At 33.4% G+C, this 23,845-nt stretch overlaps 1 protein-coding gene across 1 annotated transcript in view; it reads right to left on the bottom strand.

Annotated features, from left to right (window-relative positions):
- The window catches only part of LOC123714360 (tyrosine-protein kinase Drl), a 44,164-nt gene that overhangs the window by 12,186 nt on the left and 8,133 nt on the right, over nt 1–23,845 (bottom strand). The window contains exons 2-6 of the mRNA XM_045668590.1: nt 14,614–14,741; nt 12,650–12,765; nt 11,741–11,871; nt 5,108–5,294; nt 684–817 (exon numbers count right to left, since the gene is read on the bottom strand). Of these exons, the coding sequence (XP_045524546.1) occupies nt 684–817; nt 5,108–5,294; nt 11,741–11,871; nt 12,650–12,765; nt 14,614–14,741 (696 nt within the window). The remainder of the gene's footprint in view (nt 1–683; nt 818–5,107; nt 5,295–11,740; nt 11,872–12,649; nt 12,766–14,613; nt 14,742–23,845) is intronic.

The following is a 23,845-nucleotide window of genomic DNA, read 5'->3' as shown; positions in this document are numbered from 1 at the left end:
ATGCTTTCAATGTGATTAAGTTAAAATTAGTTAAATTTTTATGCCTTTATAGCGTGGGGTTTTTGGGCCATAAGATTGACAACCATTAATTATAAATAGCTTAACTTATTATTATGACATTGTGTGGACGTTCTTAACTATTATGACATATGCACACTTATGTTTATATGGCTGATTGCGCGGATTTTTATAATTGATCTATCTAGATATATAAGTATTTTGTAAATAAATTAATATTGCATATCAATTTGGAGTTAATAAACCTATAACACAAATGGCGTAGCTTTGTATCGGTAAAAGAATTTTCCACATCAGATCCAGTAGGTTCAGAGATTACGCCTATAACCTCACAAACTCTCCATATAATTGCATTATACTTAACATATACATAACTACTTCTTTAAACTGGTGCTTTGTGTTTCGTGAATATGAGTGTAACTTTAATGACGTTGTGGTTTATGACATTTTCCTTTGAATAAGAGTAAGAGGGACGGTAAAACTTGCCGAGTTTCTTGTCCGTTCTTCTCAGAATAAGGCCTCCTGGTAGCTTTGTGAACGGATGGCGAAATCTTGCTCTTTCGCGAATTTTGTAAACTTTTTTAACATTCACTGAATATACTGAATAAACATATTTTGGTTTAAATTGATTTTTTTGAGTGACTGGTGTATTAAATGTTGCTTACCAAATGGAAACTTATGTAGACTCGCTATAGTCGCGTAAGATCCCGTAGAACTTGGCGGGCGGCCGAGTGTGTCCAATCGAAGAAGAACGTTTTGATGGCTACCGTACTGATATGCTGCCGTCGTGTATGACGTGCTGTAATAAATTTTCAGTTTAGTACTTGTGATTGTATTTATCAATAAATATAGCAAACTAAAGCTATAATTTACAATTATTTTTTCAAAAGACACAATAAAATTGTTATAATGAATGGTTTCAATAAAGTGATTCATAATATGCGTGAGTTACGCAAAGACTTTTATGATTGATAGCAAAATTTAAATTATCGTATCCATCAGGAGAATATAGAAATTGCCAAAAAATTAAAAAAAATGTGTTTTAAAAACTAAGATTTAGAAGATAATCATATCAATTATTTATCTATCAAGATAAATAAAAGCTTGCAATAATTAGTAAAACTCAGACAGAACTGTTCATACAGACATAATCTCTATATATATATATAAAATTCTCGTGTCACATGTTCGTTCCCATACTCCTCCGAAACGGCTCGACCGATGCTTATGATTTTTTTAATGCAAATTTAGTAAGTCTGAGAATCGGCTACTATCTATCTACCCCTGAGTGATAAGGGGTATCCAACCCAAAAAAATATTTTTTATTTTTTAGAATTTTATTTTTGCTATACAGCATACAAAAATATATACAACCCTTAATTATCACCCCTCTATGTTCAACCCCTATTTTTTAACATAGGTTATTTTTATTGAACTAAAAGAATAGGAAACATTCTTAATATTAGGTCCTTACATATGCAATTGGCGTTTTGTCGTACTGGCCACTTTGACCTAAAATACCTCTTCTTTGGTTAGGAATTTCAAATTTAAATTTGTACAGCTATTTACTCATATATGTGTGCTTCGATGACCGTCATTCATTCAAATCTTCTGTTTTTTTCTGTTTGCGTCACTCATTTTACAAAATGGAAAACTTAAAGTATCGCATTATTTACGAGTACGAGTTCCGCCGTGGCACTAGTGCTGCGGAAACGACTCGAAGGGTGAATGATGTGTATGGTGGTCATGTTGCAAAAGAAAACACAGTTCGTTTTTTGTTCCAACGTTTTCGTTCTGGAAATTTCGACCTGCAGAACAAGCCCCGTGGACGGCCTGAGACCCAAGTTGATAATGAAGTATTGAAGGCTATTGTGGAAGCGGATCCATCGCAAACCATGTCCGAGTTAGCTGCAGGCTGCGGTGTTAGTGATAAAACTGTTTTAATTCACTTGAAGCAAATTGGGAAGATTAAAAAGCTTGAAAGGTGGGTACCTCACGAATTGACTGAAGCAAACCGGCAAACGCGCGTCGACTGCTGCGTTACATTACTGAACCGGCACAATAATGAAGGTATTTTAAACCGAATCATTAACTGTGATGAAAAATGGATTCTTTACGATAATCGGAAGCGCTCAGCGCAATGGTTGGATCCTGGCCAGCCAGCCAAATCCTGCCCCAAGCGTTTGGTGGACTAGTGCCGGTATTGTTCATTGCAGTTTTCTCAAATCTGGCCAGACTATTACGGCTGATGTCTATTATCAGCAATTGCAAACCATGATGGAAAAGCTAGCCACACCACACACTGCACAACAGACGGCTACCAAATTAGAAGAGCTTCAATTGGAATGTCTAAGACATCCGAGGATCCGTACTCGCCGGACCTTGCTCCAACAGATTGCCATTTTTTTCGAAATTGGGACATCTTGCAAGGGAAATAATTTAACTCTGATAGGGCAGTCCAAATCGCCTTCACAGATTTTATTGATTCCCGTCCGACTGGTTTTTTTAGTAAAGGGATCAATGAACTTGAACATGAACATCATATGAGATGGTAAAAGTGCATAGAAAACAATGGTTCATACCTTGATTAATTAAATATATTATAATTAAAAATATTCGACTTCCCATACAAAACGCCAATTTCATATATAATGACCTAATATATACATACATGGCAAACGATGCGGAGTTTGCAGTGTCAGCTAGTTTTTATATAAAATCATAAATGTGGATAACTAAATATCGCTTTATAAAATATTTTTGAAGCCATGTTTGATATTCTACAAAATAATGACTACGCTCTTTCAAACAAAAGCGTTTGTCTAAACCAAACGTTGTGGGGCAATTTTTCATTGTGGGGCATAAAGCGAGTCGCAATTAAACGTCGCTGGGTTATTTATTATGTATCGATAAAGCCTCCGCTATCATCCATCAAGCCAGAGACAAGGGTGGCTTCTACCGAACTATACAAATAATAACATTTCATGAGCGATAGCGATTTACGCTGCCCAGGTGGATATTGCTTGTAAATCTTTACAAACGATAACATGGAAAATTTTCACGATTGAGTTAAAAATGTTTTACAACAGAAAAGTCTTTGTTGCTTGTATATTCCTGTGTCTGACATAGGTACGCATGTCAAACCTGTTCAGTCAGTGATAAACAAGAAAACAAACAAAGAGTCTGTCAAAATAGTATCGCAAGGACTGTCTGAATCTGAAATTGAAAGAAAGAGTAAAACTAGAAAAATAAAAGACATGACAAAGTTTAGAAATGCTGTTAATTCTAGTAAAAGACTGATATGGAAATTAACATTAGACATTATGAGAGAAGACAATTATAAATGGACAAAAATGGAATGGCTTCCTCGCTATGACCAAAGAAAACGAGGAAGACAAATAAAAAGATGAGAAAATGACATAAGTAGAATAGTTGTACAACGTAAAGCTGGACATCGAGACGTGTGGAAGCTCCACACTTCTATGCCTATGTCCAAGGACAAGCAGTAAAATAGAAATTAACTGGCTCGTCGATTAATTATTAGTGTTTATAGTACTTCACAAATCTATGTGTGACTATTATTATTTCACGAATAACACAATCTTAACAAATATATTTGTTATTTAAAACACATCATTTTAAAATGCATGAGTCTCATTTCAAATTGTTACTAAAAGCTATGCTATCATAGTAAATATATATTTGTATTTAAATTAAAAAAATGGATTTACCAAACAGATGATCTTTGAGAGCAATTTCCAAAAAAAAAAATTTTTTTTTTCAATAATTTAGTTGGGTTTAAGAAAATATCAGCCAATTTTGTAAAACTGTTCTCAGATCACATAAAGAATTTCCGCTTATTCTTTTTAACTTGCACCTCAATTTCCGGGGCAATCTAAACCTATATTGTGTACAAAATAAAATAGGTTATGCTCTCGACTATTCTCTATCATATAATTTTCCACTATACATATTATTATTTTATAAGATTATTGAACTTTTTAATTTTAATGACAAACATACATAAACAAATTATTATATTTATTTGGAAATCACCAGACACATACGATATCAGAATATTCAAAATATTAACACTCAATCAGCTGTCAATTTGTAGTGCAATTAATATACACACATATTGAAAGTATTCGGTGTCAACATACAAACATGAACCATGCACTCATTTGTGATTCTTTATTAGAACGTAATGAAACCGAACCATTTTTGAAGAAGCTCATAACGGTTGATGAAAAGTCACGTACGACAAGACCCTGCAAAAAAGGTCGTGGTCAATGGTCGGTCAGGCTTCACAGACTGGCGAAACCCGGATTTACTCGCAACAAGATAATGCTGTGTGTGTGGTGGGATTGGAAGGACATTTTTCATTGAGCTGTTACTACCAAGCAGGACCATCGATTCTGAATTCTACTGCGAACAACTGATGAGATTAAAGGAAGCTGAGATAAATCGGCCGGAATTAATCAGCAGCAGGGGTGAGGTTTTTCATCATGATAACGCTAAACCTCATTTCTTCAGCCACTCAGCAAAAATTAAGAGAGCTTGTCTGGGAGGTGTTAATCCATCCTCCGTATAGTCCTGACTTTGCTCCTTCAGTATTCATCCTGTTTTAGTCTCTTCAGAATTCTTTAGGCAGGGTCAGGTTAACATCACGAGAGGACTGCCAAAACCAATTGTCGCGGTATTTTGAGCAGAGGCCCCGAAATTTCTATAGCAATGAGATCATGTTCCTACCTACAAGATGGCAAAAAGTTATCGAACAAAATGGTACCTATGTAGGTATACCTTTAGTTAAATGTAAATAAACTGTATAAAAAATTGTTGTGAATTTTCTTTAAAAAATGTGAAGAAACTTTTTCCTCAACCTATTATTAATATGACAGAGAAAGCTATACTTATACTAAGCCAGATTACCAACTGTCAACTAATGATTTATAAACTTGCAGCATTTACAAAACTTGGAAAAGCGTTCGGTTTACAAACAGTCTTGATTTAAAGGAATATGCCACTAGTACTAAATAAGCCTTACTGCTGGACAAGTGACTTCGAATATCTTAACGGCAACTCTTACTGTATGGAATCATGATGTCTTGCTTTGTTCCCGCGCTTATATAACGTCCCCGCGGCGGCTACTCCAGCGAGTAACAGCAATGCTGCTGCGGCACAACCGCCAGCAGCAAATATCACTCCCCCTGAATTACGTCCCGCGTCTCCTGCTAATCTTGCCGTTTCGTTTCGTGTGACTATTGTTGATACACCTGTTGAAAAAAACAAAAAATTTGAAAGCACAAATCCAATAAACTTTCACCATGTCTTACCGAAACAAATATGTTCCAATATTTACTGAGATATCATCTAATATTACGATCTGGCCTATCTTAAGACTAATAAGTTAAGGATCTGGCTGATAAACAAAATGAAATACTTTTTTTAATCAAAAACCTTTTACTCATTACTGAAGTTGGTAGTACTTCAAATTCATTACCTTCTTTCAAGACCCTATGAAAAGACGGCAGTCCTGTGATTGTCGTAACGATATTCTCTGTATAGTCGTAGTGAACACATGCTATGAAAGTTATGAAAGAGAGTGTGCGTGTATTTGCACGCACTTGTGCATAGTCCAACATAGTCTCAGAATTGGATAATCTTAATATAAGCACTGTCTTTAAACCACTCTAGTTAATAAATAATTCTTATAAATAAACAATATTGCACGCTATAAACAATGTATATATATGTATACTAGATATCATTCCCGGCTTTACAGGGATAAATGATATAAATAACGGACGGCTTAGACTGGGAATCGAACCCAGCTCGTTTGGTTACGTGCCAAGAGGTCCAGTTAAGCAATCCGAGACTCATACTAAAAAAAAACAGCTATTTAGTTTGCAGTATAGATAAATAACCTAGGTAGCAGCGACATCCGCCGGGCTGATTTGTGAATCTAACCACCCAGTGCGCCACCAACCGCATATAAAAATAATCATTCAATTCGGTCGAGCGGTTTACGAGGAGTTTAGTGAGTGTGTATACACGTACAGTATAATTATAGAATTGTATACACATTTAGGATAATATATATATATATATATATATGTCGCAGATTCAACGCGATTAATAATTGCAAAATTAGTGTTACTACTTCGTAGGTATAAGACCTAAGTCGATTACCGTCAGGGTCCTACTTTTGTTCGGCATGCAACCACACGCGAAACAAACATTGACCAATTTTGGTTGTGGCTTAGAATTTTTCTTCTCCTTGCTTTGTAAAACAAGTAGATTCCGAATGTCCAAGTTTATGGCAATAAGAACATCGCGCAACTATTGGCTGTTCACTAGATTTATCAACAGACATGCCAAGGTGGGTACCCTCATTTTTATTTTTATTAAGTAACAATAAACAGTGTCGTTTTAAATGTCCTACCTTATTACAAAAATGGCAACGACGACCTGCATTTAACTCGCTTATTTTAGGGCGCTTAGAAGCTTTATATTCACCACGAGTCTTGTCTGAATATTGCTTAAGGTTTTTAGTGTTAGGGTACGTATTTAAATGTCTATGCGTACCTGAACATCCGTGATGGCAGCTATCACGACTTCAATTTTATTGGACTCACCCCAACCCGTCTCCAGCCGGTCAATCAGCGCCATTTTGTTGATGTACAACGTATGTTCAACGTAGGTCACCGCATGGTCACTCGTATAGTCCACCATATCACGAAACAAGTCGTGAAACCTCCTAGTTTAAACAAACGAGTAAGTCGCTCCTTAAACTCTTTCCAGATTTTACACAACGGGTACGTGCTGCTCACTTCTTATCACGTCCCAAGTGAGTCAAGGCAGCATTCCTAGCTTCGCTATCCGACCACGAATTGTTCTTCATGTGATATTCAAACTCGTAAATTGACAATCGTCAACAAAAAGTTGTGTTATCTGTATTTCCCCGGAGTTGATATCGACTAAAAGATGACGGGTTTTTGCAGACATTACTCACGGTGTCCTCTAATCCGCGGAAATAGAGCGAAACTAGAAGCCCTCCATCATATTTTGAAGAAATTTTGCCGTCGAGGGCTCGCCCCTCCATTTCTTTCACAACCAGGTGTAAAATATTCGCTATTTCCAGTAGCAGGCATTGCGGTAGGCACACAGGATGATTGTTGTATCGATCCTACTTCTGATGTCGCAGATTCAACGCGATTAATAATTGAAAAATTAGTGTTACTATCGTCGTCCGACATTATAACTTAATATTTAAACACAGTCAGTGCACACGTCCGGCGCAGGCGTCGATCAGAGAGCTACTACCGTCTGAACTCAATGATCGATTCTACGCACTACTGACAAATTGACTTTAATGCCCGGTTCATATTATTCCAGTCGCATTCCAGCGCTAGACTGGACTGGAATGTACCATTCCAGTGATCAATCCAGTCCAGTTGACTGGAATGACGGTCTATTTTTCATTCCAGCTAACCCAATCCAGCGCCACTGGAATAATGTGAACGGCCAATCCAGTGCTTGATTGAATACACGTTTAACAGTGAACACACATTGTTGTTATTTTATGGAATTTTATAGGTAATTCCAAACAATGAAGTTAACTGAAAACCAAACTCTTCAATTTGTTTCTTTGTACAGAGAACATGTGGGATATCACTTCGGAATTTTATAAACACAAAGGCATGCGCCTCCTTTTTCACTTCTTTCGTTTATCCAATTTCTCACCCAAATCCGCTTTTTTCTTTTTAGGATTATGGATGGACTGGATTACTGGACTGGAATAATATAAACCGAGCATTACGCATTGACAACTTACAACCTGTAAGATTGCGTGGTGTTACCATAACCATCTATTAAAACGAATGGTATTGCTTGATGTTGCCATTCTAATAAAACGAATGGCATCGTGTTCCTTTACTACGTAATCTCTGACATATATACATATCCTAAATAATGTATACAATTCTAAAAGTAACGAATAATCGCAAATAGTGTAGATTGACAGAAATGGTAACAGACAAAACTGGTAGAATCCTTTTTCTCTTCGTGCTTTCCGCAATAAATGTTTGACATCGATCGATTACCGAACTCTCTTTGTCTTTGTCGAAAACAAGAACATCAAAATGCCAATTACTCACACAGCTTTACACCGTATCATGTTACGAAAACAAATTATATTCACTTTAAAAGCACTTTCGCCGCCATAATGGTATTACTGTGAAGCCGACTAAATGAAATATTAGGGATAATAGAAAAACTTTGGAACGAATAGGGAGGTTTTATAAAACCAGGTATGGAAATTATTAAATCCGTCCCTCACTTTGCGATCACTTCACGTGGAAGACGCCGATATTTAGGATTTAATTAAATTTTCATATTGCAATAAATTCAATAATTGTTGCTAGGAAAGAGCTGTACAGCCGTGGTACATCTTTTCCAAAGATTCGAACAAAAATCTAATATTTTTATTAAAGTAATGTATTCTTAATTTGAATTTTGTCAGAAATGTACAGCCAAAATAACGTATTCACTTTTTCTTTTTCTTTTATGCCTTAGTTATATACAGTAGGTAAAAATAAATACAAAGGAAGTGGATCGCTATTGGTTTGCTTAAAACTTATATCTAACATAACAGTTGTTTCGACATTTTAACTTTGGAACGAATTATCGATGGATTTGTCCGGATTAAGTAGTTGAGTCGAGCGTCGTTAATCTCGAGGATTTGATTTGCTTTTTACGTTCAATGAACACATTTGTTTTACTTTATTTAATAGGAAAATATTTGTATTTTGGCCTAGGAGATAATCTAAGATTGGTACGCAATAAAAAATACGTAGTAAAAAAGTAATGATAAACATCGTGAAGGAACTGGCTTGCTTTAGACCCAAAAACTGATGGCGTCAGTCAGATACAAAGGGCTATTAAAAAAATAAAGTAATCATGAAATATCTAAATGATCATAGCGTGTCATTTAGTCAACGATACTTATTAGATTCTCTGCTTTTTCTTGTATCTCTGACTAATCTATAATTTATTATTCAGGCATGTGAGAATTTTTAGTTTGCTGGATTAAAATATCAGAGCTTATGTTCTCTTTAAATATGTGACGATTTATCCTTATAAATACAATTATTTGACGGTCATATTACGCTTTCAATAAAAAATTGTATTACTTATTAAAAATATGTGTCGTTCTACTTTTGTTTTATTTTTGTGTTACATTAGGTAAAATGAACTCATAACAGTAAAATACGTATATAAATATTCATGCGTAAACGAATATATAAGTGTAGATCGAATGAAAATCTTTCGGAAGATTTAAAAATCTATTCATTTATTAAATAATCGTTCAATCGACGTACAATATTTAAACATGCAAAACGATGTTAAGACGCGCAAACAGTTTTGTGACGTTCGCAATCGTAAAAGTTTGAGTACAATACGCGTAGGGGCGGGGGGGTAAGAAATTTACAAGTCAAATAACCGTACAATAGAACAATCGATACTTCCTTGTAAACACATTAAAATGGGGATGCGAGGGCTCTTCATAACGTCTTCATCCCCCAAAATATCCTGTTGCGTCTACATGCTAATAAAGGGAGTGATTTGTGGAAAGTAAACTTGTATCAGTTGAGCGAAAAATATTAGCGAGGGATAAAAATAGAAAATTTGAATTTGGAATTGATAATAGTTCTGTTTATATTTTTGGTAATAATTGTGTTGATGAATATGTTATATAATTGTATATAAAAATTCTATATAATTATTTAGTATAACTTAAAATATAAAATAAGTTGGGAATAATATTTAATCCAGATAAAAAACAAATATTTATAAATTATGTCAAATTTTTCACAGCTGTAATAGTTTACTTAACTTACTTACTTTGTACTTTGTTGGTGCACCAAGTAAACTATCCATACAACTAATATTAAAAAGAAGAAATATTTGTAGGAAATAAACTCCAAAATGGACCGATTACAATATTTTTTTCATTATTAGAATGCTATAACAACTAAGATAAGTTATTTATTTCCAAATTAGTTTTATATTTAGTATTTCACTTAAATACTATAAGTCAATGTGAAGCAGTGTGAAACCGGTCGTTAATTATATATTGAGCTCTTAAAGCAATTTTAAAACTAGATTTTTCTTACCCTTAAAACTCAGAACAAAACAAAATCAAATTTCATAGTGTTAAATATTACGCTGGAGAAAATGAGAATGGCTACATTTTGCATGAAATTATTATAAACTTGCCACAAAATAGCGCCTTTGTTGCTGCGACACTGTAATCAAGATCTGAACGAACGAAACTGTTGAAGCAATGGTTTGACATCGGCAAAATGTTATCAGATAATTCACGAAGACGGTTTTGTCTGTAGAAACATGAAGTATATTTATGTATGCTATTATTATAAAACTGGAGAATTTGTTACTCAGAAACTACTGGTTTGAATTGAAAAATATTCATGTGTAAATTAAAAATGCCAAACTAAATAAAACTGCCATTGTACGTAAATGTTTAATTCTACTACTGATAACAATTCTACTGTTCAACCTTGTTTTAACAAGACATTTTCTTTGTCATTTGTTAAAGAAGCAGTCAATAAATTGACATAAATAATACATTTAATATCCATTTCCGTCGCACAACTGAGCGATTCTTATGGCAGTTTTCGCTCGCACATTATGTTGAACCAGCTACCTACTGAAGTATTTCCGAACCAATTCCACTTAGAGTCCTTCAAGAAAAGCGCAAACCAATTCTTAATATACCAGTAATGCACTTGCGAGCCTTCTGGTAATGTCCATAGCCAGTGGTATTAATTTATAACATTAGGTGAGCCTTTTTTATAGAACAGTGGTAAACGGGCAGGAGGCTCACCTGATGTTAAGAGATAACACCCATGGACACTCTCACGGGTTTGTCTCCTGTTATATATTATAAAGCTTTATTTTGATGGAGTGCAATTTTGTGATAAAATCCGCGCTATAGATAAGTATTAGAACCTAATCATAATACCACAAACAACCATAAATAAGCCCTATAAAACCCTTATTCAAAATAGTCTTTATTGACAAAGTGTTCGAGAAAAGTTTAGTTATATTGCTTTATGTGTTTTTAGTACAGTAGTCGGTTGTTAAAGTAATTTATTGGAGGGGTATAAAGTATTTGAATGTGAAAGCATTGGTTTTCATTATGTGATTAGTTTTATTATGGAAATGTAGTTACAAAGTTTTGTTGTTCAATGAAGGCCTACGCTGAACGATAACATTTTAGCTACATTTTTATTATTTTTATATACTGTTTGCATAATTGTATTATCTATTTCTCGCCTTTGAAGAAAAAACGTACTGTAATAGTGACGTGTACACATTGTGTAATAATGAGTACTTACTAAGAGTTCGTGGCTAATATTTTTTTATGGCTTAGATTTTTATCGCAAAAGTAAATTAATGACATTATTTTTTTATGCAGTAGGAGGCAAACGGGCAGAAAGCTCACCTAATGTTAATTGATACCAGCGCCCATGGTCACTCACATTGCCAGAAAGCTCGCAGGTACGTTGCCAGCCTTTCAAAAATTGGTACGCTCTTTTCTTAAAGGAATTTTATTCATTCAAGTAGTATTCACAACAAATGAAAGATCCGCTAAAAATACATACATATATCTGAAGATAAATCGAGCAATTCTCACCAGCTAAACAAATTTTGTTCCTCTTGAAAAGTAGGCGCACATCCTTATTTGAGCGATCAGCTGATGATATATTTAACTGTATCAATACTAAAATCTCTTGATTCACAGCACCAGTACATGGCAGGCGTATTCTATAAAACAAATAATTATGTTTAATATCAACAATCTAAATTAAACATATGTCCCGCGCCGCCGTGATGACAGTTTTTCAACGATAGTAATATGAAATCGATTAACAAGCTAAGCCGTAGGCAGTATGTTATGACAATATTCAACAGTTCATCACATTTACATTGACATAAATAAAATTTAGTATACTTTTGATGACCCAAGTTTATGCCCAAGTAAATAATTGATATATATGTTCGTAATATATTTTTAGTACAATTTTCATGTGAAATAAATAAAGTGTAGTTTTATTTTATACGGTGAGCTAGTGGCTTCGGCGTGCGACTCTCATGAGGTTGTACGTTCGATCCCCGGCTGTGCACCAATGGACTTTATTTCTATGTGCACATTAAACATTGGCTCGAACGGTGAAGGAAAATATCGTGAGGAATCCGAAGCCTAGTTGATTTACAAATGATCATGAAACAGACAAAGATATCGGAGGCCCGGTCTGGGCTAAAAAAGTTGTAGCGCCATCGATTTTTATTATTTTTTATTTTATACATAAGCACACATTCAATAATAATTAGGTACTTAATAACAAAGTCATCGGCTGTTACGACTATCGGTTTTTACGACCAAATATGAATAGTCCCTTTGATGTTGTTATAACAGATTTTGACTGTATTAACGAAAGATTGGTGATTAGACAGACAGATCTAATGCCAAACATATATTTTTTGTAGATAGTCTTTGAACACTTCAATCTTTATAGAATAATATTAGATCATAGAAACATACCGAAATGTTTGCTGAGTTGTAGGTACGAATCCTCTCTCGGATATATTAACTTGTGGCGGCAGCATGGCGGTTCTCGCTGCTCTGACGTCATAGTCTATACCCATCACATACGGCAGCTGTTAAACCAACACACATTAGCATATTTTCCATTAGTCCTTTTCGAAGTATATGTCCGTGTCAAGAAATTTATAAACAACTTTGATTCATATAACCTATATTAATGTATGTCTAATAAATTTTTTGATTAATTTTTTAAGTCTTTTCCGGGACTGAAATCCGCCAAACTAATATCCAAAGATTGTAGATTAATTATTACTACGTTCTTGGATGAAAAAAATTGCATTCAAATTGCAAGCAAATTTTATCCTGCCTTCAACAATCACGTTTGTTTGAAATCCTTTATTAACTTTTACGAATATTTTGAGGAGATTAAGGCTTATCATGCAGGAGTAAAAAGTAAAATGATACTTTTAACTGATGATGTGAGTGCATGGGTTTTTTTGTAGAACAGGAGGCAAACGGGCAGAAGGCTCACCTGATGTGAAGTGATACCGCCGCCCATGGACACTCTCAATGACAGAGGGCTCGCAAGTGCGTTACCGGCCTTTTAATATATGCTCTCAGCATATGTGAGTAGTGATGAATAATGACTGCCTCCAATGATGATGAATAACAACAATGAGCCTTTCGAAACAATTATTTTCAACTTATATATTTTGTGTTAAATAGTGCGTTTTATTGGTAAATTCAAACTGAATTATTAAAAGAAAAGTATAAAATAGGTGTCGTCTGAGAATTCCTTTGAAAAACGACAGCTAAACGCGCGCCTTTGTTTCGGAAAATTAAATCTCTTAAAAGCTAAATTGAAAAGCGCGGGAACAACGTAGACAATTTAAACTGTGTTTTGAAACTGTTTTTCCTCGAATCTGTGAGATTTATGGAGTCCCACGGAGTGCTTTAATAATTAAGTTTTCATAATAGGTTAAATAAACTTGAACAGAGTAGGTATATGTATTAATTATTGACAGTCATGATCCCTACTATGTAGGTATTCAATGATCCTTACATCACGCAGGCAGACTACATATGGTCTTTTGTTTTTGAGGAGTGCTGATATGTATGCCAAATATAAAATATTTTTAATACACGGCAGTTAACCATAGGTCTTGACTGTCTTTAAAAGAATTTCTCTAGACTACAGACAATTAGACAGAGCATCATAGGATGAAGTACGGATATGTCATAAAATAAAACTATTATGCAATATAAGATACAGGTATCACTTGTATCACGTCAATAAAATTGTATCGGTAGAAATCCCTACTTATCGCAAAGAGGTCAGAGGATGTAGACCGAGAGAAAAAGCCAATGTAAAAAACTCTCGGTACTCTTTTAAAATATCAAATCATCATACAAAATGACTAGAAAACACCAGAAAAGAGGGAGATATGGTCTGCTTTTTTGTATTAAATTACAAAACTGAACGGAAATCTCACAGTCAAGTTTCTGGAACATACAATAGGTTGTTGTTACATACATATAGTTACCTTAACAACAACATGTGTTGTTATCCAGTATAAGTATATTTTCTTAAATTCAATAACATTTGTATAATTCATATTTTTTACTGCTACGAAGCACGTAGCTACGTCGTAGAGATCCCAATGACTGAATGACAATATTTAATATATTTAATCCAAGAGGGAGATAAAAATAATAATTATACCACATGCAGAAATCAAATACTGAATTAAAATACAGAATTTATAGAATAGTTTTAAATTAAAATTAAAGCTTAATAAGTATTTAGTTAAGTTTTGATCGTAAAAATAAAGTCTCTTTATTTCCCGAACTAGCCTACTCATCAATAATTTTTAAACAGATAACGAACTATTAAATTACTAGGAGTGAAGCTTACATGCTGAAGTTACGTTATTTAAAGCTTAATCTAAATGGGTAATTACCGGTTTTCTTCCCAATCCCTGCCACATAAACTCGAGGTCTGCAATATGTGCTGGTACAGGCACAACGAACCCTGTGGCATAGTTGTTCACGACGCCATCTCTTACGTAATATAGTTCCGCATCCAGGCCTGAAAGGAAAAAATTAACTACTTTAATCTCCAATTCATGTAAAGATTAACATCCACGTGGGACATAAACGACCACATTTTCCATTAGGATGCAGTTCATTAACACATTAAGCTCTACTATTCCGCTTTTAAAGTAATTTTCTGCTACTCACCAGCATTTTATGAAACCAACAACCAGGTTGCTGACGATTTATAGAGCCTTCAAAAGAAAGTATACCACAGCCCTTTGCGTCAGGCAATGAACTTACAAGCCCTGAAGTTGCAGGTTCAAAGGCAGCAGTGAGCACTTAATTCTAAGTGATCACATTTGTCCACTATTGGATAATTTCCAATTGATCTTTTATAGTTTTTAAGTTTTAGATTATTTATATATATATATATATATATATATATATATATGCTAATGATAATATATATATATATATATATTATCATTAGCACGTATACAGTGTGTAAACAGTGTAAATATAGATATACAAATACATGGAGTAATCACATACTGGTACATGAACATCTATTGGGGATTTTACCTTAGTAATAATTAATTTACAAAGACGTTTTACTTCTGACATATGTACTTTGAACGCACGCACTTTTTTTTAATTATTTTGGTCCTTCGCTTAACCAAACCAGACTATTCGTGTTAATCTCACTGCATTGGCAATCAATACAAACATATTTTGAAACTTTGTAAATAAAAAAAAACATGTTTTAATAAATAAAAGGAAGTAGTTCCATGATTTAAAATTCAAACTCCCGCTGTTTTATAAATGCATTAACTCCATCAATATTTCAAATTCATTCGAACAAAAAATCTCATTATTCTAATTTTAAAATGTCGTTTGGACCTCCTCCTCTAAATGTAGCCTTATACATCGAAGAATAAGTTTCAAAATTGCATGTCTTTAGAGTTAGGTACACAGAAATGCATTGGGCAAATGTGTGTCCCCAGAGTTAGTTCGATTCCCGCGGGGGTGAGTGCGTCAAATTATCCAACTAACTCTATTTGCTTTTACGGAGAGGTGCAATTCAACAGAACGGTTTTGATGCTTTTTCTCAAATGGTTCAAATGGAGATGAAATTTTCCAATTCCATTTTCAATAGGAATAGAAAGTTCGATTTTTGTAGTACTCGTTCTCGTATCGAGATATATAATTTTACAAGGTATAATAATAATGTAAATTAATTAAAGTTTACCTATATGCACGTTAAAATTTTGATTTTAACCATGTGTTAAAATCAAATTTTTGGTTTCATATCTCATTTATCGTAGGATACTTATAAAATATATTTCAGAATCAGTTTATTTTTTAAAATAAATTTTATTAGTATGTAAATTCCAGGGGTTTTCTCCATAAATAATGAATTAGACAAAATCTTTATTTTAAAACAATTGTTTATTACTACCGTTTGAAATGAAAAACGAATTCCTTTTTTAGATAATTTAAATTTTAAGCATATTTCACTTCCACTATGATTTAACAGATTGCATAACTACAGTGTAAGGTAAACATAGAGCACTTCAAGTGACAACAGTAACAGAAAAGGGCGTCTGACGAGTCCGAGGGGATCGTAGGGGTGATTCGTCAATTGTAAAGTGGTACTTCATATTCAGGCAAACTGTCGCTCGCTTCGACACCTTATTTAGTATTTTTAGTTCGTCTATATAGAGGAATAAGACTACATTTTAAATTGTAAGCTTTCAAGTTTCTAAGATTCTGCAGTGTTGGAGTTTTGACTTTTCTTAGTAATATATATATATATATATATATATATTACTAGCTGCCCCCGCGAACTTCGTTTCTCCTTAATGTGGTTTTAGTTAGCCTTAATACCGTGACACGAAAGAATAATTTCACTATATTATCGTCACTATAATTTTAATTTGATTTACAATTCGGTCTAAGTAACACGTGGTTGGCTATGCTAACACTAAAAAATAGAATGAAATGAATTTCACGGTATTTCGTTTACTACAAAATAAATTTAATTTATACTTTAGCCTCAATGACACGTTTGTCGGTTTACCATAACAGTGCCATATATTGAGTACTCAATCCAGTCGAAAAGTATCGACCTATGTTAGAATCTTTTGGAGTTAACAGATAATTGTGACTGTTAATTAATTATAGACAAATAATTTGCAATAAAATAAAATTGTGACTATAATTAAAGATCTAAGCTATCCTATCTATTAAGTTGGACCAGACTGCTTACGGTGTGCTAATTTAATTTAAAATCGGTTAAGTAGTTTAGGAGACCATCGTGGACAAACATCGTGACAGGAGATTTATATATATTAAGATTAATTGTTACAAATTTTTCATTTCACATTTAAATTTTTGTTAGTAGTAAAGCCTGATTAATCAAATAAAAACCTTGCCATTGTTGAGTCTTGAATACTTTGAATTATAGTATTGTCTTTTATTAACATAACTTTTACACATTTAAAGGAAACACTTTTTTGCGGATTGAAGCTATGTAAAAACTTCTAATTATTTTACATAATTTAAATTTTTTCCCGACGTTTCGCCTGCTTTACAGCGTGCGTGGTCACAGTGACTGAAGACAAAAGGTGTTGAATGTCAAAAAGTATCACAGCTGTAGAGAATGTTATATTATCTGTATTTATTTCCCCGGTATCGGGTGTTGATATCGACTAAAAGATGAAGGGTTTTTGCAGAAATGACTCACGGTGTCCTCTATACTTTGAATTATGTTAAAATACGGAAAACTATGGAAAGCCTATTATGTTTAAATTTATTTATAATGTATTTGTTGGAAAGACAGTCTGGACTATGAAAAATGTGTTGTCAATACATGTTGCTATATCATACATAAAATAGCGCTCCAAAAGGATTTTATTACATTGTGATCGGGCTTATAACACGTTTTAATAAGTAGGTTTAATAGCAAGACAAAATTGTATTATGTTGGAAAAGAAACAATGCATATTAAACAATAAACAACCTCCTGAAACACAGTCAGAGGTAACATATCCTACTTAATGTAGGCTTCAAATACAATTTGTCTCTTGTAACAATGCTTCTCATTATTAAAACTTACTAATGACAGGGGAAGGTACGTGACGCCCGCAGCTATGCTTTGTATTCGGATGTGCTAATATGAACCCGTCTTGTTATACATTTCCTTTAGTGTTAGTAATAACTAGCTGTTAATGAGCTTACGAGTTTTTGTTGCGTATATAATATATTTCAGACACTGCTGTTTTGAAAGACCTGAAGAACGTTAACAAGTATTTTAACGATAATATTGGATATTCAGTTCGAACGTGTTCTCTGGAATTACACTACATTCGTACGTGTTATTTCCTTTTAGTTCTAAATACGACACAGAGTTCCATACAAAATCTACCTTCACTATTTTGTTACGTTGACAATCAGCTTTTCCATATAATACCAGTAACTAGGGAACTTTTCAGTTTAGTTTTTAAAATCTTCAATAACCCATACTTTTATATATTTTATACTACTATTTAGCTATAACCAGACTAGTATCTAGACAGTGTATAAATATTTAAAAAAATGCATAAACAATAAATAACATTGTAAACGTTTAGATTTTATTGAACGCTTATGTTTATGTATACGAATACATTATTACATATATGTGTTGAGCTTTTTCTACTAAACCTAATTTTGATGTTTTCCTCACTAAGATGGCCCAGAAGAGATCATTATTGGCAATAGCCCGCTTTTCCAATGTTGTTAAAGTTTTTGCATTATAATAAAGATTACGAATAGGATATATTATCAGACTTTCAATTTGGTAATAAATGTTGTAACGTTTGTAATGTTTATGCAGCGTTTTGCCTGGTTTTATTACCAGAACGCAATAACAATGCAAGCTGGTGCCTAGTTCGTTTAGTAGCCATCAAAAGTAATTCGCCAGTGGTCTAGAATTAAGTAAATGACGGGCATAATGCGGTATCATTTTGTAATTACACTGAAATGGGCCATTATGGAAACTGGAGCGTGTAACGTTACCTGGGTTATATACCGTTATACGTTCGTTTGGGTAAGTTTTATAAAGTTAGCTTTAAAGTGGACTTAAATAATGTATGGTTTAAATATTTAAAATAACCGCAAACTTTCATTTGGAGTCTATTAATGTTTTACTGTTCTATACTTCCTTATATAGGATTTTTGACAATCTGAGATAAATCTTTGTTTTTAATTTAAATAATCACTTAAGATGTCATGTGGAACATGGTGTAATGGTTGCAGCTCCTTACAAACGTTGTGTAAAACAAAAACATGGCGATTAAAAAGAGTGTTGAGCGGAGAGTTTATTGCCAGTTCTCTGGTGAACTGGCAGTAAATGTAAAATTAGAATCATTTAATGTTTATTTCTTTTTTTTTACGTTCATAAGTGTACATTGTGTTACCTATATGAATCAATGATTGACTTTGACTTAAATCTGTCGTTAAATTTATTATATAAATTTTACATTGTTATTCAAATACATTATATATTTATAATTTTTTTAATTGTGTATACTAGTCTCATAATATTATTATTTAGTTATATTAAGAGGACTTCTTTATGCCAAAACATAGTAATACCCAGAGCTGAATCTCGACTCTGAATCTTTCCTAGTAGGTGATTAGCCTCCTGTGCCTGACACACGCTGTTGACTTTGTTCAATAAGGCAAGCCGGTTTCCTCCGGATGTTTTCCTTTTCCGTTCGAGCGAATGTTACATGCACACATAGAAAGAAATTGGTGCACAGCCGGAGATCGAACTTACAATCTCAGGGATGAGAAGACGCACGCTGAAGCAACACTGCTGATGAAGCTATTACACTTTTAAAAATAAAAATTGTCGTTACAAAGCCCGCATTACCAACTTTGCGCTAAATTGCGCTTATAAAGTTATTAGAATTTTACACTTAGCAAGTTCATTCCAGCCAACTCTGGCCATCTATTAAAATTGCGATAAAGGTGTATTTATTGTCTCTTTGTTTGCACGCGAATGCCTACTGGTTTTGAAAGTCAATTGCGCTTATCTTTGGGGTAATGTATGACCCGAGAATATATTGGTGTATACGTGTACATTGGTGTACGATTCAGATTGGAGCAGAAAATGCATTTATTTTTATCTTCAGGAGTTGAAGATATGCAAATATATTATATATAAATATAGGTTCAAGTTCAAGTATTGAATTAAAACTGAACACGCATCTGATTCTGGAATAATAAAAAAATCTCTGCTTTAGTTTAGAAATATCCTATCAAATCCTCATTTTATTTCATTGTTAGTGGAATTAATAATTTTTATATAAAAAGAAAGTACTCGAAAACAATCAGCTCAGATCATCTTTCGGTGCCTACTTCCATATTTTACACAGTGATGCTACAACCTTTTTATGTATAGGCCTCAGATATCTTTATCTGTTTCATGAACATTTGTCAAACTAATAGGCAAGTAGGCGATAAGCCTTCTGTGCATGACACACGGCATCGACTTTTTGGGTCTAAGGCAAGCCGGTTTTCTCACGATATTTTCCTTCACAGTTCGAGCGAATGTTAAATGCGCACATAGGCAGAAAGTCCATTGGTGTACCGGGGATCGAACTTACTACTCTGGGATGAGAGTCGCACGATGAAGCTACTAAGCCAACACTGCTATTTAAAAAATAATATATTCTTTTAAAATATATATTTTTAAATCATTCTAATTTTGCACGAACAATATATGTACAATAATATACTATAAAAGCGTTTTCCTCAAACATAATCCTCGGCTGCCATAAAAGCTCTGATATGTTAACAAAAACATAGAAATCTAGAGATCCCGAAATAATAAATCTAAACAAATTTCGTTACGTGTAAAATACACCATCTCCAAAGTTCTGTTATGATAGCAATAAATTTTAATTTTGAGTTGACCTCATTTCTCAAAGCCTCGTTTTGTTATGCCTCATGGTAATTGAAAATTACAAGTTTCTCTTGCAGGTTTTATTTCTTTAGACAAAGACAACAGGTTTCTATTAAAAAATACACCAAACCTTATTATGTTACGACAAATAGAAAATTATTAATAATTAAGAGATTTCCAGCAAAATTTGTCACTTTGATCGATAATTCAACGTTAATTTCCATAAATGTTTTAAATTAAAAAAAAAGTACTTTGAGCGCTTTTCTTTCCAATCGAGTAACAGAAGATTACCACCTCTTGGTGTTAGGAAGTGGCACAATTGCTAAAAGGCACCGGCAATGATTAGGTTTGTAAGTACGAAATAAAATTGCAAACGTTATATATCTAGAAACCTAGCGATAAACGCCAAATATTTGTCTTAAAATACAATTGTGATTTGTTAAGTCCCGTGGCTTATGGTGCGTTTCGTTCGGAGGGCAAATTACATTTCCGATACAATTGTTATGTCAGGAATTAAAGCTAGGAACTCTAAGATCTCGACGCTCTATACATTATTAAGTTACACGGAGGCGGTAAGTGTAAGTTGAGGAGATAAAAACCCAAACATTTCCAAAATTTCAATTCGACCAATATGTATTGTTAAAATTACACTTGTAACTTTTCAAGTTAAATTAAAGTTTAAACAAAAATCATTTTAATAATAATTTTCATCTTCATCCTCTTGATATCCTTTCGGTTTCTTTTTAATTTTCACTTAATGAAGAACCCTTTTAAACGAAATATTAATTTTGGCTTTTAATGTTGCTTAAAGTATTGTCATAACCAATTTTTAAAAAGTGTGTTCTATGTTGCTTTTTTATTGCTATGTAGTCCTGTAAAGTATATATACTCTTTATCATAAGGTAAGATTCAAATAGGTGGGACAGTGCTAAGTATGACCCCTTATTTCAAAAACGTTTCAGATTTGAAATACGTGAGTCATTATAATCTTTATAATTGCTTGTATGCACACGTTTGTATGCATGTAATTTCGGCCATACAGTGCGCAGAGGCGATTCGAACTTTGAGAAACTGATCGTGGTAACACAGACAGCATAAGATCACGTGGCCGTTCACCAACCAGATGGACCGATCAAGTGAGAGACTTGTTGTTCTCAAATCTGACAAAAGAGAGGTGCTGGACAGAAACGACGATTATACACGCACTGCCGATCTACCAACCAAAAATAATTTATTAATTAATCTAAAATCACGCGCATGTATTACCAACTAAGCCTGGAAGGCTTTTATTCTACAGATATTGAGACTTTCGATGATATAATTATTCATATTGGAACCAGCTGCCCACTTCTGCCCACAGCTGAACAAGTATTTCCGAACCAATTCGACCTAGGGTCTTTCAAGAAAAGAGCGTACCAATTCTTAAAAGGCCTTCTGGCAATGTGAGTGTCCATGGGCGGCGGTATCGCTTAACATCAGCTGAGCCTCTTGCCCGTTAGCCTCCTATTACATAAAAAAATGTTTTGTTATTGTATAATATAAATAAACATAATATATTTATTCATAATACATAAAAGTTGTATAAAGTTTACATTAAGAATGGCTGTATAGGGTCTTTTGAATTTTCATTGTAAAATAGCTTTCATTTCAAACAGTGAGTCATCAATTTCTTGTTTACGTGTTTTAATTATAATTAATGTAGCGTAATGACCAACCATTTTGAAACAATGAAAAAAAATTATATATAGTTTACAAATGTATACACACTTTTCAGAAATCGCCAGTGACATGGGTCATTAAATTTTTTAAGGTTTAAGATATGCCAGTTTGCCCACAACATTTACCTTTACCGTAGAGCAAGTCTTATTAGCAAAAAAATACAATAGTGTATATTCAAATACAAAGAGAATCCATTACACAGCAAACTTACAAACGTCGCGTGCCTAAGCACTGCTCTGCTCTGTATGTACACATTGGTACGTGTAATATTATATATGAAACCATTTACTGTTTACCACATTGAAATATCTACCACAAAAGAGTATCTAGTATAATATTTTTTTAATAAAAAAATATATTCCTAACTAACATTAGAAGCATTCCAAACAATTATAATCTCAAACCAGGTTTATCTTGAAATACTAATTAAGAAACTACAACATTAAAACATAGAATCGATTTAAAATTTTAAGTGTATAATTTAGCTTAGAACTGGAGAGCGACAAAACCACACGAAATTGGTGTCGGGAAGGCCCGTGGGAACCTCCGTGTGTTAGGGACACGATAGCTATTAGTCAAATCTTGTAAGTAACGTGTCGTTTCTTTGCATTTCTGTAATTCGTACGTTCAACATTTTTTGAAAACCGTCGTAGAATACTTTTTACTCTATTTTAAATCATAAAAAATAACATAATTTATACTAACTCAGGCTACTGGCATTATTCTAACTGGAGTCAGTCTTTGGTGTCTGCCTGTAAAATGTAATTTGCGCTGTGGTAAAAAGAAATAAATGAGTTCTTAAAATAGTGCAATTATACCGATGTTTTTTGATGAATAAAGAGTTGTTGTAAAAGTCCAGGAGACTATTACAAACTTTAATGTGTTTTTTAATAAACCCCATTTTCCGGTTAGGCTTCTTATATCCTAAAATTAAAGAGTAAGTAAACATTTAAAAGCTATATAATTTTATTTACCACAATATTTATTGAACAAATTACAAGTTCAATTAATTTTTGTAGAATAGTTAGATATATAATCATAATTAGTCCGCTGCAAATTACACAATGTAGTGAATAATATGAAACGTCATGATCATCCACGAAGTTTATATCGTAATATTTAACAAATAAGAATTTTCCCTGCAAGACCGGAAGAAAATAATAAAATATAATATGTAATAGTTGCTTACAAATATCTGTGATAAATACATAATAACACTCGTAGATATTGCTGGCAATACAGAAATATATTCGTATATTTAACCTCGTATTGAAGCGATGTTCTGGGTAATACTTAATAATAACCCTGTATCGCAATATTAATGGATTTTAGTTTTTCTTTGTCTGTGTTAAAGACAAGACACATCTAGATTTTTTTCGTCTAAATTGTTTTAAAAATTTGACATAAGTTATGTTTCATCCCGAGTATTTCTTTCAGTATATTTCTAGCTGCGCCATTCATAAGAAAAACGCACAAACAAAATT

Source organism: Pieris brassicae, chromosome 9 (assembly GCF_905147105.1).
Source record: "Pieris brassicae chromosome 9, ilPieBrab1.1, whole genome shotgun sequence".
NCBI lineage: Eukaryota > Metazoa > Arthropoda > Insecta > Lepidoptera > Pieridae > Pieris > Pieris brassicae.
The sequence above is the reverse complement of the archived record's forward strand: the minus strand, read 5'-3'. Positions and strand labels throughout refer to the sequence as shown.